The 27,996-nt window shown below is 41.8% G+C and overlaps 1 protein-coding gene across 7 annotated transcripts in view; it reads right to left on the bottom strand.

Annotated features, from left to right (window-relative positions):
• The window catches only part of LOC108004189 (E3 ubiquitin-protein ligase Rnf220-like), a 122,648-nt gene that overhangs the window by 83,696 nt on the left and 10,956 nt on the right, over positions 1-27,996 (bottom strand). For 4 of the 7 annotated variants that reach the window (XM_062074075.1, XM_062074071.1, XM_062074070.1 and 1 more), the window contains one exon: positions 5,742-5,879. The exons of the other annotated variants lie outside the window; for them this stretch is intronic. In XM_062074075.1, the coding sequence (XP_061930059.1) occupies positions 5,742-5,879 (138 nt within the window). The remainder of the gene's footprint in view (positions 1-5,741; positions 5,880-27,996) is intronic. 7 annotated transcript variants of the gene reach the window in all.

Here is a 27,996-nt window from a genome sequence, read left to right as displayed (position 1 = left end):
TTGCAAGGCGTCGCAGCACACTTACTTAGTCACGCTGAACGATTACGATAAATTAACAGGTCTCTGCCTTTATTCCTCGCCGTTCCTCCAAGGAGAGAGAGAGAAAGAGAGAGAATATCCATAGGACTCGTACCAGTCTTTTCCCGATTTTAATTACCAATTTAATTAATCCAAAGAGATCCACTTCATTATTCTTGTCATAATTGGACGATAGATCCGTGGAGAAGGGTGATGGTGTTACACCGATTATCGTTATTTATCGATAGAGTTTTAAAGAGGGAGGGGTACTCGCGAGATTAAAAAAAAAAAATACTAAGAGGAACGCGGGATGGTGAGAAGATAAGTTGCATAGGAGAGGAGGAGAAGAAAGTGGACGCAATAAAGTGGACGACGTTGGCTCTTGATGGGACGATTATTGTGGAGTGTTCGAGGAGGGAGGAGGCGCCGTTTCTTACGTACGCGGGTATATATATATAAAGTAAAAGTGGTTGGTTACGCGCGGCAAATTTTTCGTAACGGGAAGAAGATGGCCGATTAAGCCGGCCTTTCTCGCGGGCCTTCTTCCGCCCAGAAGCAGCAGACCGAGCCACGCCATTTTTAAACCACGTCCGCCGCAGTTTAAGCAAGAATATATAAATTTTAACGGCGACCATGTTGCTTCTTAATATCCTCCGTGGCCAGTTTCGTTTATACTGCCTTTCCTAGTAACACTCGAGATGATGCTGTACTCGCTGCTCGTAATCGCGCCGGCTTTTTCTTCTTAAATCTTGCTCCGTTCTCACGATACTTTCTACCGAGCTTTATCCCCTTTCATTCCAGTTCTCTTCGTGTTTGAAGAGAGACAGAGAGAGAGAAATGTCAAATTACGTATCTAATATCTAAATTCGAGCGGAGAAATGAAATGCGATTATTATCGAGGAATAATCGTTATATTCCTTCCACTATTTACGACGCGAGTGAAAAGAGAGGGTGGGAGGATCGACGGGTAAAAGAGATATCAGAAACGTGTTTCGGCACATTTTTGCGAATACGCGGGGAGAGAATATAACAAACAAAAGTGCGCGCTTTGTATTTTTCGATGGATTACGGTGATGATATTTGTGCGCTTGTATTTCTGAGCGGTTCAAAATTTAATCGGAATTATTCCGTGAAAATTACACGCGTTACAGAGGTCAGAGGAGCTTTGTAATCGGCGATCGAATCGAAACAGTGCAACTCAGCACGCGCATAAATTCATATTTTATCGCAGAATGCATTATGCATCGTTCCGGCATATTTTAGCTGCAGTTTTTGCTCTGTTGCATTTCACCCGCATTAAAATGAACCGCAGAGTTTTGCTATGCAACGTGTTTTTAATCGTGCGCGTTACAGACAGGTTTTGTAAACGGCTCGGTTATTCGAGTACTCTCCGCCACGTTGTTCGCGTATTTTTCGTTTTTCACTGCATCAATACGTCGAATTCATAGAATTTTATTTACTACACTATTCGTTAATTTCTCGTCATTAGAATACCTCGTGTATCATGAATTTTTATATTTCATCCCCCATCTTTCCTCTTTTCTTCGCTTTTCTTCGCTCCTCGTCGTTTCTTCTTCTTTTTTTCCTTTAATATTATTTTAGGCAGATGAATCGATGATAAATCTTCGAAAGATTCGTTAGACTTTTACTGGCTTAATCTCGACAATTTTTTAGTTTACGGTTTTCAAGTATTATTGCGGAAATAATTGATATCCGTAAGCGTTTTAAAATCATAATCACGATTCTAAAGCGATTCTTTGAACGGCGATTCGCAAAATTTCGTATACACACAAGCACACGGGCGGGTGAATCGTTGTTACTCCGTAAAACGTTGAATCGAGTTGGTTAAATCGTGCGACGATTTAACAACCGCAAAGACAAAAAGTTTATTTTTCCGATTATTTCCTGCAATTTTTCTAACGGAATGTAAAATTCTAATCGTTTCGAATCGCTTAAATAATCTCAAGAAAAAATTCATTATAACGTAATTTATCTTTTATTTATTTTCTATACACATATTTTCACATACATACACATATGTACGTATTTTTTAAAAATTAAAAATTTACGTAAACGTTATTACGCATTGCCAATAATTTATGGTATCGTTAATATTTTTTTTCCCTCCCCCCTCCCTTTTTTCTTACTATTTATGCAGAAATAAATAAAACGTATATGAACGCGATAGATTGGTATCTCTTATAGAATCGATAATAATTAATTCGCAATCGAGTATCGGCAATAAAGAGGAGAGAACCGTGAAATATTCATTTTAATACATAGTATATTGTGTCAAAGGTTAAAAAATTGGATGAAAAATAATTTATACGCGCGCGCGATTCGACATAAACACAAGCGTGTTTCCCTCGGAACAGATATTAAGATTGATTTCAATTATCATTCATGGTGTTACGCAAATTTATATACAAATAAAAAAAACGGCAACACAGTTTACAAAACACGGTAATAAAACGGGCGCCGACTGTTTAAAATGAAACACGATTCGTTTTTGCAATATTTATTTAAAACCATAACGTTTAAAAAGCGTTGGAACTCGGCCCACGGGTTGAAAAACGTATCGCGGCCAACGCGATATTAGCCGTATAATTGAATATAGATCGAGGTGCGAACATTTTTCCAATGTTATTAACAAAATATAAACGGTGAGTAGAATTTTATATAATTGAAAAATTGTTTTCAAATATAATTTCACCTCCGATAAAAAGTGTTCCACGCGTTGTTAAACGCCAATTATAAGAGGCATTGCATATCATTTCCTAATTTAACGAGCAAAACAATTTTATCGAGGTTGATTAACCGCATCGATTCGTGAAAATAAATAGCACAATCCTAACCTTGATTTAACGACCACCTCGAAAACTTTATCGACCCCTCCACCGATTGATTAATCCCAAAAATTTCGAAAAGGGAATCGTTTCATTTTCGACTCGAGAGATTTAAGATTCCTATATATAAGAGCAAGTTCTATTATTTAATCATCAGGGTCGCTGGTTGAATATTATTTTCCCTCCTTATCTCTTTATTTCGTTTCTTATTGTTGGGAGTCAAGGTCGTAAGTAAAGGAAACATCCCCCCGTCCGACGGAATATTTAATTAGTTTTTCCAGCCGACAGTTGCCGTCCATAAATGTTAATTGCAGATGAAGTGGTAATAAGAACCCTCCCCTCCCCTAGTTCCCGCTCTTCTCTCGCCCCTTAATTCCTTACACCGCTTAACGAGTGCCCGCAAACATTATCCACCGCCCACTATAAAAACGCATCTTTCTCTCGTTTACCGGCTCCGGTTCACGTCTCTCGTTCGACGTGGACGATACACCGTCTCCGTCATCTTAAATCGTATCGAGAGACGAGACAAAATTCACCTCACAATTTTCACCTCTTTGAAATCGAAACTGCGGAAGAAAGATCAAATTTACGAAACGATCGATATTCGAAAGTGAAGATAGAAAAGTGTGGATTCGGAGATAAAGAAAATCAGAATTTTTCCCCCAGAATTTTATTGTCAACGGGGCTTCACCCCGGACGGAGATCGTGAAAAACCGTTTGAAGCGTTTCGAGAAGAGAGGAGAGAGGCGAGAAAAAATCAGTGACGATCCTCGGTCGGGGCGAATAGAAGGGCGGGGGTTGGCCGGTAGAGGGGTCGTAGAGGCAAAGGCAGAAAGAACGGAATTTAATTAAGTAAAATTACTGTCGCGCGAAGAGGCGAGAAGCAAACGGGGCTGGAGGGGAGGCACGGGGCGAGAGGATGTTGGCCGAAAAGGTGGCGATGCAAGACGTTACATGGGGAGAGCCGGCATAATGATCTCATCCCTCGATAAAAACGCGCTGTAATAGAAAGTAAACGAATTCGGGAAGCCTCTTGTGTCTCGCAAACTATTCTTTTTCCTCCCTTCCTTTTCGATTCTTTTTCAAGGTGGAATAATTTCTTTTTTTTTCGGAAACAGCGTAAAAAGAGAGAAAAGAAAAAATCTTGAAAATTGCAATTGCGAATAGAAATCCAGAGTATAGTAAAAGTTTCTTCTCATTTGTAAAACTTGGAAATTCTTCCGCACATTCACGTCGATTGTATTAAAAATTTCGTGGAATCGAAAGGAGCGACGTTTGCATCGAGGGATGGAAAAATCCACGAACTTAAAGAGCCTTTTACAATTCGACGTAGAAAAAGAAAAATAGAGAACGTACGTATTTTTATGCTCGCTTGACGCTCGCTTCGCGAAAGGAATAGGGAAGGGAATAGGGACGACTAAATAGGATGGACGGAATTACCCTCCTCGCCTCGACTAGAGTGTAACCGGGAGCGTTCATCCCGTTGGATCCCATGCAATCACGCGAAACGACCATTTACGCCGCGTTTATGAAAAATAATATCTCCTTCGCTCCGGCGAACAGATCCTCGGCGATAGTTTCATCGACGATGATCGAGGAGCCGGAAACGAGTCACTATCCACCGCCTTCGATATTTCGCTGTTACACCGTTGAATCGTGTCATCTCGCTTGTCACCGTCCGCTGCATAATTTAGAAGCTTTCGAAACGGGGAAAAAGTTGCACGGGGGATGACGGCTCGAGTTGGCGAGACAAGACGAAAAGGCATCCTTCTCCACGTGTTTTCACGATTAAATCCTTCAAATTCGTCCGAATTATAAAACACCGGTTGTCGTAGTTCTTGCTACAAACGAGATCGTGTTAAGAGATAGATTTTCAAGCGAAGGCTCGCACAGGTGCTCGGACTTAATGTACATGCGGTTTACGTTAGGGGCATTAACAGGGTGGAGGGTGACGAAAGCTCGTTTACAATTGGTCTTGTTAGATTTGTGGACACGAAGATGAGCATAGCTCGTAGGCTTAATCTGTGCAAACGCGCAAGTCGATCTTGTAGCTGGATTTCGGGGATCGATGGAGGGACTTTGGGCAGAGGGAATTCCGAAAATGGACAGTGAAATCGATATTGCCGGTCGATACTCAACACGATCATCGAGTTGATTAAATTCTTTACGTTGCATTGAAAATATAATATATGTTAAGAAAATTCGAAAAGTCGAAGGACAATCCATTATATACAATTATCTCTTCTCTAGAAATTTCCAGATTTTCACGATGTAACGCGTTATTAGCAGTATCTATCGGACACGCGATAGTAAATTTTTGGCTAATCTTCCAACTCTGCGATGGCCGCATTACGCCTACCGATCGAAGTTTGTTAAGCCTACTATATATCAGCACTCTGTTGGGAAATGTTAGAATTTGACGACGCGGAGGCTTAGCGTGATTTGTCGATTCGAGAACGTGTTGGAACGCTCGTGCAAGGCGTGGCCTTACCATTATCGGCGCTTCTTGGCGATTAATTAAACGAATTACTCTAAAAATCGTGTTAATAATTTCCACCCAGGGACGACAAACGTTCGAAATTTAGTGAAGCGAAAATTTCTAATATTGTTAGACTAAATATCGTTCGATTAAAAACCGAGATATATACATATGGACAAACTTTGCAGAGAAATATTTATATTTATCCGCCCATTTCAATCCCAGATAGAACTCTAAATAAAAATTGTCTCAAACGTGAGAGGATGGAAACGCGTTTGCCTCTCGAAGGCCGATCAATTTGCATCGGGAAAAGGGTAGGCTTACACACGAGAGATCGGGCGAGATCCGTTCTATCTGAGATCGTAGGTAGCGGCAATGAAGATGGCTGGTAGGCCTACCTTGGTCGAATACAAGGCAGCGGGTGGTCTTGGCAGCGAGTCCCGGGGGCAGAGCGAACCTGTAGGCCGGGCCCAGCGACAGCCCTAACCCGAGCCCGAGCGCCTCCGCGCCGCATCGGCCCCCGAACACAGGCCCCACTAGAATCACCCACATAACAACGGTCATCAGTCATCAACATCATTTATATATCACATATTACATAGTATATACATTTACATAACTATATATATATATAGAGAGAGAGAGAGGGAGGGAGAGGCAGAGAGAGATTTCACATGCAAACTTTTTTGTCTGGAAACACCACGTGGATCGGATTACAAATTTCGAAAAGATTAAAAGAATGGAATAGATTCGTATGTGTGTGTGTATATATATTTTTATATAATAGTCTCGTGATTAAAGGTATACGAGGAATTTTTATTGCGACATATCGTACGGTCCGATGGACCTGTCAAAGGATATTTTTTTGTATATAGGTTTTCGGTATTAAAGGACGAGCGTTTTAAGAACATCCTATCCTGGCTTTAATTCGGCGGATATGAATTTCAATTGTAGGGTTGCCTCGGATCAGAAAGGGTAATCAACCGCCTGCCACGTGCTGACTCGATGCCAAAAAAACCAATATAGCCAGGCAATGACGACTTGCTAATACCGATAACCCGCGTCGTAATAACTGTTCCGTTTCCATTTCGTTTCTTCCAGGCGCGAGGAATTTATAAAAATTATTATTATTATTATTTATATATAGAAAATAGGTCTCAAGAGAACAAAATTTTATTTCTGTTGAAAATTGTGCACAAGCCGAGGCTCGTTTCGCTTCAACTTCTCCGTAATTGTATTTTTGCGTGAAAGGCGAAGGGAAGTAGGAAAGAATACCTCGTGGAAAAATACGAAAGAAAAGAATAGCTAAGCAGGAAAAAAGGGGGAGGGAGGGCCAGCTTCCGCGTTTCGTTTCCGTGGAAAGGAAACACGTCATGTGCCTAAGCCACAATCTAAATTCATGTTTCGGGGAGGATAAATGCAGCGGGCATAATGGCGGGGGCTTAACACACTTTTAAAAAATTCAGATGCCTTTGAGATGCAGAGCGCGGAGCTCCTCCTCTCTCTCTCTCTCTCTGGCTCCACCCTCCTCGAGACTTTTAGTAGCTTACACGCTGATTAAGACACCCGATACAATTAGGCGGCGAAAAGAACCTCAAAGACGGTTCCCTCTCTTTACCTGGTGCTCCTTTGCCCCTTTAACAGGCTGTGCGAACGTTTAACGGTTGCGTTGGCAACAAGAAAGCTTAAGAAATTTGACAGCGATCTCCGGGACTTCTTCGTTCCATCCAAGAAAGGCAATCGTCGAACGAAGTTTGTTCTCTCTCTCTTTGAAAGATTTTGTATCGTTTCTGTCGAATCTCGGTTGCGCTCCAGAAAAGGGGGATAATTCTTTGGAATGGAAATAAAAATAAGAGAGAAAGGAAAATTGGAGATATTTATTCTTTTTTTGAATTATCGAGAGAAATCGGCACTATCGGTGCAAATTGGCAGCTCGCAACATTGCGTAACTCTAACGTAATTTCATCGACGTTATATTTAATAATAACAGTTTACCCAATTACGGATAAATATAATTAAATACAAAACTAAATGAAATTGTGCAACTACTATAACTACTATGTACATATATAACAACAAATTAGCGTAAATTATCATTACCCGATTTTTGAAATGAAAACTTTCGAAACTAATCGAAAGTAATAAAAATAAAGTATAACTCCATAAAATAATAATAAATAACAGGAGCAACGACAATAATAACGATTGGAAAATTGTTTTGCGAATCAGGATTTTTCGCTCGAGCTCAGAATCGACTAAGTAGCTTCTTTAGATAAGAAGAGGGAGGAGGGGAAAAAAGAAAGAAAGAAAGGAAGGAAGAGGAGATTCGATGTACATACAATGTTGTACAGGCTCTGTTGAAACACGAGGCGGACAGGCAGGCTGATACAGGGTGTCAGAAATAGCCGAGACGAGGAGGTAGGGTAGAAAGCGAATCGACTAACAGTGCAAACAGGCAAGGAACAACGTCAGTCCTTGCACCGAAGCCAAAGCAGCGAGTCTCGCTTTCTCGATGAATTATTCAAGGTTCTTGATCCGGTCTCTCAACCGTATAAACCGACAGACGGATTCCCGTCCTCTCAATCGACCAGCTACCGATTTTTTCCTTCCTACCCAGAGCTTCCTTCTCGCTCCTTTCCCTCTCCCTCTCCCTCTCCATCTCTCTCTCTTTTCGTTCCCCTAAGTTCTGGCCTGGCCCTCTCCCTTCTTGCGAGTATGTCGACCAGATTAAGATCGCAGAATCGACTGTCAGCTGCGGTGATCACGATGCGCAACAATCGCACGGTTCAGAATCGTTTTGTGCACCATGTTAGGCAGCCTTCTGTTTTCCTCCTTCTTGTTTCCATTTTGTTTCTACTTCATTCTTCTTCTTCTTCTTCTTTTGCGTGTTTCTTTTTTATCTCTCTTTTTCATTCATGTATTTGAAGATAGAATTGGATACTCGAAATTGCAATATTTTGAGTTTATTTTATTTAGGGAAACTCGAATTCTTCAAATTTTCCATTGCTTTTATGATTCGAAAATTTCGACAATCAGGACAGATAAAATTAATACGTGGGATGACTCTGACGGTGCTCGAAAGTCGAGAAATTTTGAATTTTTGAGATATTTTTTAAAAATTCTCCAATTAAATAATTACGACGAAAATAAAAGATAAGAAATTGGATCGATATCGAGTTCTCTTCGGGATGAACGAAATTTTCTATATATTATTTTTACGATTCGAAAATTTCACACAACGATGAAACGAAACTAACAATTTTGAATTTTCCAACTTTTTGTACTTTCCATTTCTACGATACGAAAATTCTTGATATTTCAATTTTCGAATTGTATCGATGATGAGTCAAAAATAAAGGAAGAAAAGACGTAAGAATGAAAAAATTCTCATCGACGTGTCTGAAATACGATTCAACACCGATGACCTGCACGTCCTGCACCGAACTGCATACACGCGTCGTGGTATGAAAAGACGAGGTCATTCTTTCGCAAGAATGAGCAATGCGTCGAAGGAAGAGAGCTCGGTTACTCCTCTCAGAGAACAAGTAGTAGAAGACGAGACGTTCAGACTGTGGAAGTGGAGAGTGGATTGTGTTGCGGCGAGTTAGCCGGCTCAATTCCTGGCGTGAGACCTTCTTATCCAACGCTCTAACGGTACCATATCGAAATGAATGCAAAAGGAAGAGCGCGTCTCCACTTCGTGTAAACGTCCATTTAAAATATTATATCGTAGAAAACTGTGCAACGATGAACAGCGATACGAGATGGGCAAAATTTTTTCATTTTCGTCGAGATTAGAGAATAAAGGTGGCCCGATAATTCATTATTCAAAGGATCGAAGCGAGGTTATTTTAAATACGAAACGTAATAAAGTTATTACTCCAACTAATGATATTCAAAATTTTAACTAATTAATTATTCGGCCAACGAAAAACGTTCAATTAAAATATCCAATTAAACGAATAGTTTCTAAATTTGAACACGTGGATTCTCCAATATATATTTTAATTGTGCCAAATATATATCGCGAACGACACGAATATAAAGTATAAATGAAATCGTTACGAATATTTCATTAAATTTGTGCACGTAACGTTTATCGATGGATAGGAAAATCGATTAACCCCGACGTCTTGCGTGTTTGAAAAGTGTCTCGCTGAGGTAAATGTCGTGTTATTTGGTTGCTGGATGGATTTGCAAGCTCAGAACGGGAAAACGAAGATGGGAAAGGTGGGCAAGGCATCGAAGCTGTTGAATGATAATCGACGTCGATTTTCACTGTAACAGCGGGCTTGTATCGATTGTGGAAAGACTAATGGCCAACGTGGTTAACCGTATTATCCCACGGCGGAAGTCCGCCAGTTCAAACGGGGACATAAATAGCGGCGGTTCCCGAAATCGTCTGTTTCAATATTAGTTTAACGATCGTGGATATAGAATCCGATACGAATGCCGTGCTTCCACTTATTACCGGTGCCAAGATACGTTCGCGAGTCGCCGCAATTTCCAAAGTTTAGTGCTTAAACTTGTCCGTGAGTTCTTGATTTCCAGAAAAAAAAAAAACGAAAATACCATCGAGAACAACGTTATTCTTAACACAATTCTCTCTTCAAAAATTGAGAAGAGAGAGTCGATCTTTTGGGCAAGCAAGAGAAATCTATTACGTTTCTATTTTATGAATCGTTTATCATATACTAGAAAATATACCAGATATACCAGAAATTCATTTAGTTACTTTAAAAAAGTAATCTCGTTATCAGGAAGGTTTAAATATATACGCAAGTATGGAAGAAACGTAATGTAGAAAGAGCCGAACTTGATACGATAGAGGAGAGAAGAATAAGGGCGAAGAGAGGTTGTCGGATTCTTTATTAATTTTACAACTTTTTCATAAAGCAACGAGCCGCCAGGATTTGATATACTCGCGCATAGTTTAGTCGAATATTGACGGCGAATCTCATACCCACCCACCTTCCCACCCCCTCCCCCTCCCCAAAACCTTTATCCGCGCTCGCTTCTTATCGGGTGGATCCTGGTCAAACGGTTTCCCCGGTTTTTCATAGAAATTCCCGGGATTTTTTGGCCTCCTAACTTCCTAGCGATTCCTCGGCCAGATTGGCGATCGAGCGAAAGTGAGAGTCGGAGCAGAGGATGGCCCAAAGTTTCTCAGGGCGTTCAAGTTTCACGGTGGTTGATATTTCATACAGAGTATGTGCAACGGTGTATCCCTTCGTCACCCGGCTCACTACCTAATTCCATATTATTCATGCAATGTTACAATGAGCCTTTTCCCCACCCGTGTACAATTCGTCTGAGTGAAAAGTGTGGTTTCGCGTCCGGCCCGAAATACTCGCTCGAGCATAAATGTATTTTTCCTTTATTCCTTTTCACTTCGATCCGCAACTTTTCGAAGCCCGCTCTTTTTCCTCGTCGGGGGAAAAAAAAAGAAAACTTAAGGTTTCGAGAGAGAAAATTGGAAGAAGTCGCCGTGATAATTACGAGAAAGGGAGAAATCGAAACTAAATTGCGGAAAATTTTTAACAATTGGCCGGTGAGAGCGTAGAGGGACGATGAATGGTGGAAGCGACGTCGATTTTCCCGAAGAAAAACCGGGTGGATTTAATTAGAGAGGAAGCAGGGAAGGGCAAAAGGTCGGATCGCAGAAGAGAGTGGAGCGTATCATTAGCGTGAAGCGGTACTCGAAGGATCTCGCAAGATCGTTCGGAGCTCGAGGAACTCGGGGAGGCTATGGAGGCAGCTCGTAAAGTAAAGTGGGCCCCGGTGTCGTGGGGACAGGCGGAGAAAATACAGGCGAAGTCAAACACAAGCCGCCTGTGTCCTCTTTTGCATTAAACGCGCATTCCGTGGCAAACGATTAAGACCTAAGAGAAACCGCTTATCCAACGCCGCCCCGCTTGGCCCCCGAACCGACCAACCAATGAATGTCCTTATTGTCCTACCGTGAGAACTCGAGGCACGCGCTTCTCGCCGTGAATTCGATATAATTAAATAAATTATACGGGAACGGCCGACTTCGCTTTCGCGCCGTTCCTCTCTTTTTCCTTTTCCTTTCTTTTTTTCTTTTTTATCACGCGCGTAGCCTCAAACGCGATCTTCTTTTCCTTCCCTGCGAAAACACGTGTGCTCCTCCTCCTCCTTGCCGCAGGAATATATGCCTTTCTTCATGCAAATTATTACGTACTCCGTTCGCTTTAACAGGGGAAGGGAATCGCGTATCGCTTTTTACAGTACACAACAATATTTGCGCGTTTAAATTCGATCGTTTCTGTCGGTAAAGAGAGCGAGTTTCGAGCGGTAATATGTTTGCAATAACGATCCTGGACGATTCGATCTTTTCCTTTCTTTTTTCTCATCCTCTCTCTTTTCTTTTCGAAAGAGAAAAATGAATCGTTGGAACGCGACAGCGGTGACGGCAGAGAATCATCGTCGACGCTGTATCGTTTTTAAAAAATATGCAACGATATCGCGTTACTTTCCTCCAACTCGTGTTACTTTCAGCATTTATCTAGCGTTTACTCCTAAACCTGACGTGTCGTGAGACTGAAAAACCGTGGAACAGGGTAATTTGAGAAGAGAAACCATATTGCATACCGTGCTAACCTATCGTAACGTTTTAAAGAAACATTTTTTTTATTTTCTTCTTTTTTATCTTATTCCCAGCAATTAAAAACTCTCTCCTCGCAAAAACTGTCTCCACTTCTACTCGCAATAGACATTGGCATACCCAACGACAAAAAGATTAATCGATCGAACATTTCACTCGATATCAATTTGACCGATAAACAGACGGATAGAAAAAAAAGAAGTATGCGAAAGAAAGTGTAATTAAAATTAATTCGGGGAGTATAAAAGCAAGAAAACCGGTGGAATAAATATCAAAGTAGATATCGGCTCATTGGGGCGAACAGGTTGGTTCAGAAATACTGAGCTTTATCGGAGATCTCGTGCAAAATGGTAGAGAACAAGCTGTCTACTAATGCTTGTGTAATCCTATAAGCGGTATAAGTCCCGATGACTGGTCGGAATAATACCGATAGGCCGTTCTACCCTCTTCGTCCCGCTCGCTCTATTCGCTCCTCCACCGTCCCGTTGCACGCAACCCTTCCTACCGTTTCACGGACGAACTTTCAAAGGCGAATGTTTCAAAACGCGCAAATTTAGAAATCGGAAATTTCATGAACCGTTCCAATTTTTATTACTTTAATCAATGATACAAATTTTTACAGACGCGTTGGTAAAAAGTAATCTTATTTTTCGATGTTTCTCAAATATCGTGGACGAAGGATTAGAGGAAGAAAATCATTTTTTTTTTTTCATGTATGGCGAAGTTGCAGCTCGAGGAGGAGGAGGAGGGTATTTTTTACAAGGATGGCCTTTTTTCCCTCGTTTAACGAGGATTCTCGGCTGTTAAACACTCGGTTGAACGTAGTAAGTACATAGAACCCTCGTTTGACTCTGCTCGCCTCTCGAGCACCGAGCCTGGCTGCGTCGGTGTTCCCTTCGCAGTTGGTAGTTGTGGAGGAAGGGAATCGGATGCGAGAGGATCTTTTCCCTGTAATTAATTTAAGAGGGCTCGCTCGAGGTACTCTCGGCGGGCAATGTCTGACTAGATCTACCGAGAGTTTGTGTGGCATCTCGCGGATCACCGAGAAAACGAACAGTGCTCTCTCTTCTCGTCTCCTCCTTATCGGCCTTCGTTCACCCTCGTACGCCCATCTTCGCCTAGTTTTCTTCTCGATCTCCCCTCCTTTTACCCTCCTTCAAGCTTGTTAAAACGGGCGAGAACGTAACGCGATACAAGTTGCGCTTAATCGTCACGATTTGTAGAGAAAAAAAGATGGAGGAAAGATATAGAAGAAATTCGATTTTTCAACGTTTCCTATTTCGAATCGAGAATTAAAAAGCGAGCAAGGTTCAATTGAACGAGGGAAGAAAAGAAAGGAAGATTCCAATTCGAACTTTTAAATTCGCTGTTATCCTTCTCCCGATCGTCGGGGAGCGGTTGTTAATTATTCGATCAAAGCGAGAAAGTTACAAAGCGATCTTCTTTTTTAAAAAAAAAAAAAAGACTACGCGAGTATTCTTCTCGCGTTGTCGCGGGTTATAAGGCGGCGTTAAGCCCGTGTTGCCGAAAAGGGAGATACAAAAAGGGCGAGGGGAGGGGAAGATCGAGAGATGCCAGGTACTCAGGAAGCGGGAGTATAGTAAAGGAAGAAAAAGAGGATCGGGGAAGGGAGCGCGTGGTAATCCAAGATTTATTCTCGCAGACTGTGACAGCGGGACCGGTGCTTCTAGCACGATTTAAGGGCTACCGGATTCCTCACCGCTTTTGCAACACTTGCCACTGATCTGCCGAGGAAACGGGAAACCGATAGCCGCAACGCTGCTACACGAAGACATTTTTACAATGAAATACACGAACTATCTTTGTTCCTATCTAAAGGGGAAAAAGTGTTAAAAATATATAAAAACGAAAGAATTAATCCATTCTCGCGAGATGTTTTTCGATATTATTATTATTATTAATAATCACCAAAAATCATTATTTGATGAAAACCAGCGATTGACGAAGATTAGATGGAGAGATCAACATTGATAAACGAAGAAAAAGATGAAAAAGAAAGATCGAGTGGAACAAGTTTAACACTTTATAACGGAATAATAACAACGTTTCGTATACTCGTGCACTTTATATACATCCGTATATCCATAAGACGCGGTGAAGATGAAACATATATATATACATATTTGATCCGCGCAGAAATCCCGTGCAGGGATTCGCGCAATTGTACATAGATATTCGTGAATACATCTTCAACAGCGTATAATCTTCTTGAGACGCGATGAAGTGTGAAAGAGGCGGAGGAGAGAGAGAGAGAGAGAGGAGTCGGAACGTGATAAATCGTCGCGGCCAATGGTAGCCGGCCGATCTCCTCGATTAAAGTAAAATATATGGCAGCTTTAATTACGAAGAGATTTCGGAACGCGACTGGCCAAAGTATTATACTCACGCGCGAGAGAGGAGAAAGGGGGAGAGAGAGAGAGAGAGAGAGAGAGGAGGGAGAGGCGAAGGAATGAAAGGGAGGAGGGGGGCAAGGAGAATAGCGGTAGAGGATGGTCAGGAAAGGGAGACGACGGGCCCAGAGGGGCGACCTCTCGGATGCATTATTCATGGACTGTGAGAAGATACGATATGATCCAATATGTGGCTGCGCGCCCATACCCGTTAAATATGCCCGACCTGAGAAGATACCGGCGAGCAACACCTCCTTCCTAATCTGCTGAAAATTGGTCCACGAATTTTCGAGTAATTTGCCGTGGAAAGATAGCTTGTTCGCGCCATCGATAGGATCTCTCCCCCTTTCCACCACGGATACCATGCTTCATCGAGATTAAACTCCCCTCTATCGCATCGTATCTTTGATCCTTCGAACACGTTCGATGCGCTAAACGCGATGATTTTTTTATGTCTTTTCCGCCAATGAAATTCGATACAGCGGCTGATATAATTAAGTCCGCGCCTCGATTCTGGCGAAAATTAAAGTCAAAAAATCGGCAAAAAAGTATTTCTTCTTCTTCTTCCTGTTTCTTGTTAAGAGGTCGACATCGCAAGGATCGCGCACCATCACCGAAGAGCGTTAACTCGCGCACTCGAGTCCGCGCGAAATATTCTCGAGGGCTTCCGGTGGCGTGAACCAAAGTGGCGAGATTTACCGCGGAGGGGGGAAGAGGAACTTTAAAACGGGAAAATAAACGGCGCGAGAGGACAGAGAGGCAGATCCAGGTGGTTCGATGTTCCGACAGTTTTCACGCGCAAACAAACACGCGAGGGTTGCCACTTTGAAATTTTCCCAAAGATACTGAACATGCATCGTTGCCGAGCCGAATATGCGCCAAATGTTATTACATTTTCTCCTGTATTTATAATATCACGCTTAATCTGTTAATTATTCCTCTCCCTTATTTCCTTTCGTCTCGAAACTTTATTTACAATTTTAAATTTGAAAAGAATACCGAAGAAAAATTACGTTCTCCGGGAAATCGCGATGGCCGCTCGTTTCCCTTTTTTCCGATTAAAGGTTGAAATGATGGAGTGGATGGTAGCACGCGGTATTCCGCAGCGCTGCAACAGCGAGATGCATACTTGCAGAAATCGAGGCGGCGCGCAGCAACGCAGGCCGCGGTGAAACGTATTAACACACAATGAGATAGTTTTGTTCCACGGCTCCTTGGAAGCCGTGGGCTCGTTTCGCTTCTCTCCTTGTTCAAAGCACGTTCCATACCCACGGATATCGGTCTACCCGGTGTTCGAGAATTCTCCTTCCACCTGTCATCGCCACCCCACGAATTTTATACATTTTGAAAGACGGAACGAGAGAAAAATTTGTTCTCTTTCTTCTCCCCCCACTAGATTTGGAAATACTCGTCCGAGATAAACGAAGAAAACAATATGGAATAATAAAATTTCTCCCCGTTTCGGTAGCTTCCTTTCGAATAAATGGAATAATATTAAATAATTGGGGAAATAAGAAGAAAAAGGAAAAGCAGAGGAGGAAGAGGCGAACACTGGAAGCAAGATATACAGGTAATCGACGAATGTAAACGGCAATTCGTAAAATTAGTGTTCGTATTACCGGACATTACTCCGTTAATTGGGAGCGGTACACCCGGCTACGTTACACGTAGAGTTTCGATGGGACGGTTCAGAAGAAACGGGCTTAAAATTTTATTTCGTATAAAAAACTATATTATTATTTACGATGCCGAGGGAAATTTTCTTGGGCGAATATCGATATTCGCGATATTATTATGCGCGTTTTTTATTATTTCACATTTTTAAATGTTGCGAATATCGAAATGTAACGGGAGGAGCGGACCCATGCCGATGAATATTTAACGAACACCGCTTATATGGATGGCTCACAAAGGACAGACCATCGGGTATCCCCTTTGCACGAAACTTGCCGTGGACCATTGTGCGCGGACGTTTTGATAAATTACCGAATAATTGTCAAATGTTAGAAAACAACAAAGTCGATGCCGACACCGGCAAAAAACTCAGTCCCGAGTCGGAACAATCCGAAGCGTTTACTATTTTTGTTAAACGTGTGCGAACGGTTGTTCGAACACGCCAATGATTACGCTTCCCGGATATTTTCGTCCCCGTGAATGCAAATTTTAATTCTTCGATTGAAAATATTAAAAGAAAGAAAAAAACGTTCTTAAATAACTCTAGTAATTGATTCTCTCGGGTATTTTTTCGTGCGAGATGGACAAAGTAAACGCAGGATCTATAAAACATATATAATAGACATCCATCTTTTTATTTTTGTGTACGTTGTTTTCACCTAAGAGATATTTCTTTACGATCTTGTGATACAGTTTTCAAGCAATGTTGCATCTGATTCAAAGTAGTGTTTATTTTTTCCTCATAGGAGGAATATGTAGAAAAGAAATCGCAGAATTAATTTACCGAAAAGCAAAACTTTCTGAGGATCGACAAATACATTTCGCGAAAGATAAGGTGAAACAAATCGAAAACGATTTTTTCTTTATTTAAAAAACAATCCCTCATCGATATGAAAGTTATCGAAAATTACCGCCATCTTTTTTACCAGCGTAAATGTACGTAATTATCCCCCACGTCCTTCATTTCCACGAATTCTACAAATTATTCCGTATTTTCAATTGTTCGCGCACTGAAGTTATTTTCCGTTTCACCTGTCCCCGTTCATAATTTTTTTCATCGTGCAGCAGAGACTGAAGAGTAAACGTAACGAATAAAAATTCATTAACTCTATCGAATTAACTCTCTTGTCGATCCGCCGAACTGTCGATGTGGATCAAAATCGCGCGGGAAAAGAAATAAAATCATGATTCGGCGACAATTGATACGATTCGAGGGCAAAATCCTTCGGGTGGCGGCCGCCAATTTTAAATTCGAATATCATGGAACCAGAGATAGAAAGAAAGAGAGAAAGAGATCGACGAGATCCTTCTATCGTCCCTTTGCAATCAATCGCGTAATATTTAATCGCGCGAAATCGTGGATCGAACGGTCGGTGAAAACTTTCAATATCCCTGTGAATTGGCAGTATCAGTCGGAAAAATCTGTGTGACGAATGTTGGCAACGGAATAATGCACTTGAATTCTGTGGAAACGGGGACGGGTGAAGGAGGGGGAAGAGGGCGGCAAGCTCTCTGGTATCTTTCGGCTTCTCTCGTCTCTTTGACACGGTCGTATCGGGGTAACGCGATTAAGTAATTAGGGGATTTTTAATCTTGTCCCTCTTTCGCCCTCGTTTTGGCGCCGGTCACGAGCCGGCGAAAAAATAAATAAACTCGAAGCCGCGCGCCGTTCAGGAATTAAATCGCTGATGAAGAGTCGCCTCCCGTGCTCTTTTTCCTCTGCCTTCCTTCCTTTCCTTTCTTTTTTTCTCTTCTTCTTCTCCTCTTTTATCTCTCGCCTCTCTCTCTCTCTCTCTCGCTCTCTCTCTCTCTCTCTCTCTCTCTCTCTCTCGCTCGCCTCGCCTCGTCTAAATCGATAAATTATCCTCGACGACACGCTTTCAATCTTTTTCAATCTCGTTTTCTCCTGCCTAGATATAACGTGACGATCTCCGTGATTATTCGACGAACGAGATTTAGAAATTTTATAAAAGTTTATCTTTCGATCAACTCGCTTTCGCGAACTTTGCCTTTCCGATTCAGAAACTTCTTTCGAATTTTCTAAACGCCAATTTTAAACAAGATTCGACTCGAGGTATCGAGATATGAAACGAAAAAAAGTAAGATTCGTTTGAAAAAACTTTCTTACGCAATAACGCGTACGTCGAGCCGAGTCAGTCACGGAAAAGCAAGGCTGGAAGAAAAGAAACGTAAACTCGCTCGCCTCTGAACGTGACGCGTCCTTCTTCGCGCAGGCGGAGGAAAAATTCGAAACCGCTCCCCTCCTTCCCCCACCTCTCCTCCCGCCGTATGTACAAACGATAAGAGCGTGACAGTAATAGGTGGCGTAACATTAACACAGGTCTCGGTAGCGCTAACGATAATACCGATGGCGTAGTAACGTAGGACACGTGGTGGGGGACGGCAGTCGAGGGGGTTGGACAGTGACAAACCGCCTTGGCCCGCTGTGATTTCAGTTAATTGTCGGCGGGGCCATTTCTCACTCCACTCGCCTCGGCTTCTGCCCGGGCGACGACGTTGTAAATATCCCTAAAGGCGCCACGGGTAAAGGGCTAAAGGTAGAACGTCTTACTCCGGTAGGCTTAGTTTAGCCCGGCTTAACCTTTCGCCCGCTAAGCCGTTTCCTCCTCTTCTCTTTTTCGAAAAAACGATCGAACTGCGCTCTCTCTCTCTCTCTCTCTTCTGTGAGGAGAAGGATTCCTCTCTTCGTGATATTTCATTCGTAATGTTTCCTGAACGACGCTTCCCTTTTCTCTTACCACGTTACACTTCTTCGTTTCTCGTTCTTCTCGCTCGTAGACGCGAAACCAGTTTACCACACGAGTGTCCACAAGTACGAGTAATTCTCCCGATGGTTTCGTTCTTTTCTTGTATTTTTCTTCTCTGTTGTATATATTTTAGTTTCTTACAAAGGAATGTGCGGGATAAGGGGAGGAAGTCGTGTTGGAAATCGTCAGGCTAAGAGGGGAAAAGGGATCGAATGTTCCAGGATATAATAATAATGGCGAACGTGATAATTTTATGGCGCAGGCAGACAATCATTCCTTAATCTCCCCCAATAACGGGATTCCGAAAAGATTTAACACCACTACTCGTAAATTTGTGTAAAAAGAAACGAGACATTATCCCTCGCTCCTGCCCCGTTTTCAAATTTCCATCTATTTCGAACGCGAAATAAACTGTTATATCACGCGCGAATAAGCGGAAAGCCGTAGCTGCACTTAATATGTCGCCGATTGACGCACGGGACGTTGCGTAAAAATCGAGGGGGGGGGAGGGAAATGAATTGCATAAGGAGCATTAAACGAAGCGAGAGCAATTAAACTGATAGAGCATGAAACGATAAAAATAAGCGACGAACGGGTTGCCTTGCTATGCTGGCCATAAAACGCTGGTTGGCCGAGTGTCGTGACTAGTCGACCGCAGTTATTACGAACGAATATACGACACGTGGTTGTACCGCACGCCGCCGCGGCGGTACGGGCTGATGGTGACAGTTCAATCCGAACTTCGGCGTTCGGCGGTCAGAAATGCTGGCCGCAAACCGCACGCGTGATTTCTGCCTCTCTTTGCCCCTGCCGAATCACCGTCCTTCCTCCAATCCTATTTTCGATACGTTTTTTCCCCCCCTCTTAAACTCGTCGTCGGAAAAACGAGAACCTTTGGATCCCATTTCTACACAAGATTTATTCCGAGAGTTAAGTTTAGGCGCCTCGAATTTTGAAAAAGAAGGAAAAAAGAAATTTTAATCGCATCGGAATCGTATATTACCCAGGAATCGGGCAAATTGAAAATTAAATCTAGAAAAATTAAATTTTCTAGATTTTAGAGAAGAAATCTTCGAGAAACTTCTCTTTAAACTTTATTCCATCAAAATATCTCTTAAAGTTCATCTCGCGTTCGAAAGAATTTAAACGCTCCTTTAAACTCAACTCGAATTTCTGATCGAGCTCTAAAGTTCCATCCTCTAAGCTTCTATCGAATCGCAATTAATCTCAATTTCTATCGCTCTTGTATCGCAGGATAGAAAAAAAAAAAGAAAAATAACCGAATCGAACGTAAAAGTTGAGAGCCACTGTTATCCGCGACGCATCCGCGAATTTTCTCGGAGATGCGTCCCACGGATCCTCGGCGCATACGTAAGCGGAGGAAACGGTAGAAAGAGAAACGACAGAGAGAGAGAGAGCGTGTGGTCAGCGCGCAGAGAGAGAAAGAGAAGAGAGAGGGGAGAAACGTTTTGCAGTATAACGGGGCCCGGCGTTGACGTTCCGTGCGGAACACTCGACTCGTGACAGAAATTGCTAAACGGTCGGGGCACTCGTAGCTCGCACAATCGCGGGCATACGTAGTTCTACGTGTTCACGCGCGTATTGTATGTTTCGCAAATGGGAGCAGGAATGAAAGGACGACGACACGGAGTGGCGACGCGGCAGTGAAACTGAAGGACGGAGAATCAGGAGGTGGGCAGGGGAGAGGAGGAGGAGGAGGGAAGGGGGTTGAAGCGTGCGAGCCTCGCGCATATTAATCTGTTCGACCGCACATCAGCCTCTCCGCCTCGCCTCTCTCCGAATCTCGTTCGTTCGCGCACTTCATCTCCCAACCCGTTAACCGGTCGCGCACCTACGCACAACGCCTGCGGGAAATTGGCAAACTGCGGTGCCAGTCCTCCTTCCTCTTCCTCTTCCTCGTTCTCGACCACCGATTTCCCCGTGAACGCGTGTCGATCATCGCCCTGCCGAATTAATAATCGCTCCCTTAAACGATCGAGCGAATAAAATTTCCCCCATCGATCGACCGATTTTCTCTTTCTTCCTTCTTCTCCCTCCCCCCTTCTTTTCCTTTGCCTCGTTTGGACGATACAAAGTGGTTTTTCGCGGCGTTCATTGCGCGAGAGGATATTCCAAGTGGCGTCTATTCACGTGGAAATGTAGTAGCATAAGCAGGTATTTTTATTTCTGAAAAAAACAAAGGGATCGAACATTTTCGAGAAGTACTATTTAATTTTTACTTTTCATCTCGCAGAGTTATCGATCCGTTCACCTAATTGGAGAAACAACCAATTTCACTTATACATACTTCTTTCGAATTCCACTTAATCGAAAACGAAATTTCTTCTTATTTTCTTCCATCATCAGAAGCAGCCCGTATAAAAGAAATTAGGGAGCACCGGTTACAAAAATCATTACTTTATTCACAAGCTACCAGGTTCCAATGCTACAATGTTAGATATCTACTCGAGATGTAGAGAGGGAGAGATAAAGGCTGGCGCAGAGCGTAAAAGCGCAAGTTTACTCAACGGCTAACAGGCGGAGGTATTCGGGAGGGGGGAGGTGGCGCACCGCCGTTTCTGGAATCCGCAATACGCGAAGATTGCGCCCGTGGAGCGGATTGCATCCGCGATCGTTGAACGCGCGCGCGCGTTCGCGTCGATGCATAAGAGGATAATTGCAGACACAGAGGGTGTGCGCGCGTGGACGTGTACGTGGACGCGGCACATCCGGTGCGCGAATATAAAGGAGTTTCTCCGCGTGTATATACACCGATAAAGGAGAACTCCTCCCTCACCACGCCCAGAACCTCGCAAAGAGGTTCGTACCTCAAGATCCACCCACGTGCCGGATGACTTTTCTCCCTCCCTCCGCCGCTACGCGGCCCTCCTCGTCCCTCCGCGCCACCTTCGAACGTCGACGGAGGAGAAGCTCGTCTAGGAGGAGGCGGAGCATCTATTTCTATCCGGGGAGGTGGGAGGACGTCTGTCGTTAAACGAAGCGTCGCCGCGTCTCGACGCTCGTACGCGAAAGACGAGCGAGGAAAGAGAGCAGGAGCACGCGTAGGAGCACGGTCGTGGGGGTGTGGGAGATGGAGGGAGAGCGGAATAAAGGAGAAACACCGGAAATCGCCATGGATTCTACCACTAGCTTCGCCCTCCCTCGATCTTCGTACGTAACTCGCGCGATCTCCTCTTCTTCTTCTTGGCAAAGTCTCTTTAGGAGATGAGACAACCGAGCGGCAAACCAGAAGAATACACACGATTTGGTTTAAAAACGTCCCCGGGGAGACGGTTTAACTATGCGCCAATAAGACGTGAAAATGGGATGAGAAATATATTGCGGAGACGTAATTCGGTTATTTTTTATTGAATACTTTTTTAGTAAGTTTCATTTTAATTTGATGATAACTTTCAAGTGTATTTTTAAATGTAGATTGTTGCAGATAAACCGAATTCCTTGTTTTAATTGGAAGAATACGTTAATAAAAATGTAAAAGGAAAAAGAAAAAAGAAAAATCAAAAATAGAAAATAATGTACGGTCGTTTAGGTAAGTACTCCGAATTCGAACCTGGATCAAGTTACGTTGTTCGAGCATCGGGCTCTCGAAATGTCAGGGGCGTGCTCCCCCCCAATAGTGTGAACGAATCTTATCTCGAATTATGTACGCGCCACGATTAACAAGCTCGTAAAATCAGTCAAACGTAAAGTAACGAGGTATCGGATGTCAGAATTAGTGTTTTGACAAATCTGTGATCAGATAAGGGTCTTAAACCCTCGGAAACTCTAAAGAGAATGAGATCCACGATTCTAAAACGAGAAGTGTTGCACTTGACACCGGTCGATGCCGCCTTCCAATCATTTAATTCGCGACCTCCTCTCATATTGTGACTCGTTTTACGTAACGCAAGTTTTTTATTGCAATTACAATTATTAAATATCGAGTAAACGATATCAAAATTTGAGATAGAAATCAGACTTCTCTCTATTATATTTTTTCGTCGAATGAAGAATTCCAATCTCAATTTCCCATGCTTAATCATAATTATTTCGAGGAAAAAAATTAGAGAAACAATTATTATTTACTGCATTCAACTTTTAAAGGAATATCATTCGCCCCTTAGATCCTTCAGATCCTAATTTTCCACATCTGTCGGTATTCCAGGCAAAAAATTAAATATATTTACTATTATATCATCCAACTTCTACCCCATGAATGTCTCTCCAATTCGGATCTCGATTTCTCGAATCTAGTAACGCACCAAGCAAAAACCGAAAGATTGGAAAAACCAAAAAAGCAATTACGACCAAGATCTAACGGATAAAAAGGAGGGGAAGATCGATGAGCGTAAGAATTGCAAGCATTATCGTGCACCGTTTCACGGTGGAAGCGGTCGGGAGCGTGTGAATAGGCGAGTTTAAGCGGAGCGTAAGATAAGGACGGGAAGAAATACAAGGGAAGAGTATAGCCCGCTAGAGAGGAGAACGCGGTCCTTTCCATTGCGCAAGGATCCAGGCGGAGGAGTCTTTACCCAATGCACATGCAGCACGTATATAGAGCTCCGCCTAGTTGGCTGCAGTTGAGAGGAGGAGGACACTAAGTCTCAGTTATTTTACTGCACGCAACGCCGCCACCAATGCTGAGCTACCTTCCACTCTCTCCTACTTCTTCTCCCATTCTGAAGCTGACTATATATACCCTATCACGGGAGGAGCGTACTCCACGTCGCCGCAGTTGCAGCTGCACCTGCCGCCGCTCGCCTCTTCCGTAATAAATCGAACGTCTTTCTCGCTGAGCTTATCTCTCCCTCCCCCTTCCTCTTTTATACCGCTGCTTTCCACCATTTTACCAGGTTTACGCCGGGAATGGCTATTTTCCTTTGGCTTTGGAGGCGGCGGCGAGAGCGCAGACCAACGTCGTTGGGGGGAAGAGGTCGGAGGGGAGGAGGATTTTCTTAGGTGGAATTTCACCAAGTTTGTTGAAATGTTCCGCCATCGAAGAATGATCGTCACTTGAAATTCAAGGAGGACATGAGAAATAGTATACGAGGGGATATTCGATACAGTCATGAATATTAAGTACTACCCGCGACATAGATCGCTACCGGTTATCACAGCGCTCAACCGAGAGTCGTACGTACTCATTTGATGAAACGTATATACTTATGGACAAACGGTTTTCTCGATGAAAAACTCGACTCGATGCTTCAACGTGCTGAGATAACTCGATATTCTCGCGATAAGTTTCCTTTTTTTTTTTTTTCTAATTTTGCTCCGATAAAGATCATTCGATGTAGAGAAAAAGTCGGTAAAAAAGAAATGAAAACAGTATATATCGTTAATATATCGTGAACGTTAGATACAATTCCAATTTTTCTCGAAACTAATTTTTTAAGGGAATGAATCACCGTTTGGAAAACGAGTCGAATCGATAAAACGGAATACGGAACATTTACGGGAACCTCATTCTTATTTATAGTAGCATAAATATTTTCTACGCGTAACGTAATAATACGTTGAAAGTTGTAAGCAGTAAATTGTACACGTTTGACAGGCGATTAACGGTTAGTCCACCGTATTAAGAGTCTCGCAAATGCGAGAAAGGATATCTAGAATTAGATATTATAAGAAAATGGAAGCACGAATAACACGAAAGTAACGTCGAAGATTCTTATCGAGAGAGGAAGAGAGGAATTATTCGAAATACCACGCATTTGCCCGAAAATGTAAAATTAATTAAGATACGTTGTTAAAAAAAATATCTATAATATCTATAATAGCGTTAATGAGTTTGCAAAGTATCCTCAGGGATGGGTATAGTGTAAATTAACAGGGATATTCATGTCGAAGAAATTTCGCCGCGTTTCCTCTATTGCAATTATCGCAAATATCCATAACTACGAGTATCGACAACTCATTACGAGGAACTTTCCATCCGTCCGCAGCGAGAAAAGGCGCGTAACGCGAAACTCATTATGATGCGTGAATAACGAGCCCCAGTATAGATTACCGGATTCCAAACGAAGTAGAATTATTGAGTTACAAATGACCAGCATTCCACCAGCCACATTGCTTAACCATCATGTGACCAAAATCAGATATTCATCGTCAACGATTTAACGTTTTCATCTGTTTCCAAAATATAGAAAAGGGAAAAGGAAAAGAAGAAAAAAAATGAGAAATCCTAAAAATTTTCTATCTTCTTCGTCGAATCTTGTTCCTCCAAAAGGATCGAATTCACGAATTATTCTTCTAGAGAATTTTATATAATAGTATATAACAGATAATTCTTATTTAAGTACAATAATAATAATTGATCAGATAAGAATCAATTTGTTAAAATTCTCGATCCCTTATGATTTAATTACGAAGTTATTTTCACTCCATTATACAATTATCGTTCGCAAATGTAACTTTTAATTTCGTTTCGATATGGTTATACACGTGGGCGCAGGTTAGGTGGTATAGATATGAAACGCGGCACTTTCGACAAGATTTTTTTTCCTCCTCCACCCCAACGGTTTCGCTTTATTGTTCCGCAAGAGCGATTGGTAATTGGCCGCACCGTGTCTGCGATGTCGCCATTCGTCGCCATGCTCTCTCATCGAATACAAACGAACAGGAGGACAATGGTCGGACATGAGATTGGTACGGGCCATAAGGCACCCCTGTCTCTGTTTGACAATTGAAAAAATGCAATTAAAAATTTGAACGGTAATATAGGTCAGAGACACGCCACCCCCGTCGTCAAACATCCGTCTCCCTTCCCCTCTCCTCTTTAGCTCATGCGCGTTTACAGACCTGTGTTTTATAACCAACGAGGGTGATTTTTTTCCCCCCCAAAAATACGCGTGACCAAAGCACAAAATCCAATCGCGATCGCTTCCATGACTACTCGATTTCAATCATCTTTAATCCGTACAGATCTTAAAACAGACCTCATTCGCGAGTAATGCTCGTTGCAAAATGTTTAAAAGTTTCAATTTTAATTATTTATTTGAAAAGGATACAGTTTATACCGTATCTATTCGAATTTTGTACGAGATATTATTTTCGTTGGACGAATGAGTTACACGTTCAAGGATTCGAAAGGAAGATTTTTGGGAAGTTTGGAGGAGTTGTTCGTTTCATCATCGCCTACGCCGCGTACAAGCAGTTATCCTCATTTCGTATTCGTTGCACGAAACGACGAGCCAGACCGCGATTTACTATCACGTCCAACGAATTATTTGATAATCAAATTTTTCCACCCTTCCACCCTTACCTCGGGAGGAACGGGCGGAAGGGTGCAGGTCGTTTGGACCTTTTACAATGATTTCTCTATTTTACGGTGGTTGCGTGAGAAGGCCATTAGGAATCCCGTGTAAACGTGCCATGAAAGCGATTTCAACCATGCCACGCACCAGACACGTTGTCAAAATTAATCCTTCCTTCGAGCTCAACATTTTTCCACCCCGTCTCTTCCCCCTTCGGTAGCTATCCATAAATTAAATCGATGAGATAAGATAGGAGGGTCGATTCGAGTATTCGAGAGCAACGATTTTTTAAAGTATTGTTGCTCAATACGTTGTTCAATTCAAATCTATCCTATATAGGTAGCGTGAAAATTTAATCCAAAGTTCGAAGTCAAACTTCAACTGTTTGTGTTTAATTTCAAATAATAAGGGAGCGGATTTTATGAGCGAGCGAAAAGAGAATTATAAGTGAGATATGGGAAAAAAGAAAGAAAAAACGAAAGAAAATTTATAATAACGTTTCGGTCTTCTCATTTTTACTTTCTTATCAAAGGCACATATTATCCCAAAACTTATTACTTCTATTCTAGAAACATTGGTCATATGAAAACCTACAATGATATATAGGAACAATGCTCGCATTTTTTTTATTCTCTTTATTATACTTTCAGCTACATTCATTTGTAAAATTATAATATTTATAGTACGTAATGTAATATTATATCAAATTATTCTTTACGGTTGTGACGCAAAATTAAAATTCTGTATTCGCGTTATTCTTCAAAATGAAAAAAAAAAAAAAAAAAAGAAAGAAAGAAAGAAAGAAATAATAACGAAATAACGTAATAAAATTTAAAGTAATTTAATCATATATTCTAAACGAATGATAGAAATGACTATTATCTACGAACGAGATGCAGCGAAAATTCTCGAATTTCCAACTATGAAAAAAAAAAAAGAAAGAAAATTTAATTTCCAATACATGAAGATGTTACATAAAAAACTTAATATCTCGAATATAAAATTCCTCGGAATTCAAGCCCGATAAATTCGTGTCACGTCTTTCGATAGCCGCGTTGAAAACAATCAAACGAAAATTAATCTGTAATAATAAAACAATAAAATAAAACGCAACCTCCCTCGTTATTCACTCGGACATTTCACGGAAATATGCACGGATCATGTGTATGAACGATCGACTACAAGCTGCGTTTTCGCACAAAAAAGTGCAAAGTGCACCGCGTGCATCACATAAATGACAGAGAACCGTGACACTGGGTGCTCGTATATCAGTGAACTGTCCAATCGCGTGCTTTTTTATGTTTGTATAAAAACAACAAGAGGTAATATGCGATAAAAGATACGTGTAGATATGCAAGGATTTTAAATTCCATAACGTCAACTAAATTTTAAAAATATGGGAAATTAAAATATGTTAAGAGAGCTTCGAAATGCTTGGTAATTTTTTTTCCTTCTTTTTTTTTTTTTTCGAATGTCATCAACGATAACGAAATATAAAAAAAAAAAAAGAACGATCAAATAATCTTAACGTTACAATAGGGATGAAAAGAATGATGGAAACGTGGAATGAACACAATCGTGTAATATATATATATATATATATATATACATAAGTATTACAAGAAAAAGAAATAAAATATTTTATTGCTCGTATAAAAATTCTACGAACGAGCGGCTATGAGAACAATAATTTCGCTAATTTCTATAGAGAACGTCTACTTTACCACCAGGATGATATCACGTTTTACGGTTAAAATCGTATAAACGCCAAAATACGTCAATCATTCTTTAACGCGAATGAATTTAGGCAACTCTGGCTAAATCAGTATCGGCCAATAACCGTTGATCGTTAACGAACCACGGCGTACATCAGTGTTAAACTAATGTACCACCTTGCCAATGAGAAATTGTATGAATAT

The sequence above is a fragment of the Apis cerana genome, linkage group LG4 (assembly GCF_029169275.1).
Source record: "Apis cerana isolate GH-2021 linkage group LG4, AcerK_1.0, whole genome shotgun sequence".
Lineage (NCBI taxonomy): Eukaryota > Metazoa > Arthropoda > Insecta > Hymenoptera > Apidae > Apis > Apis cerana.
Note: the sequence above shows the minus strand (reverse complement) of the source record. Positions and strands in the feature narration are given on the sequence as shown.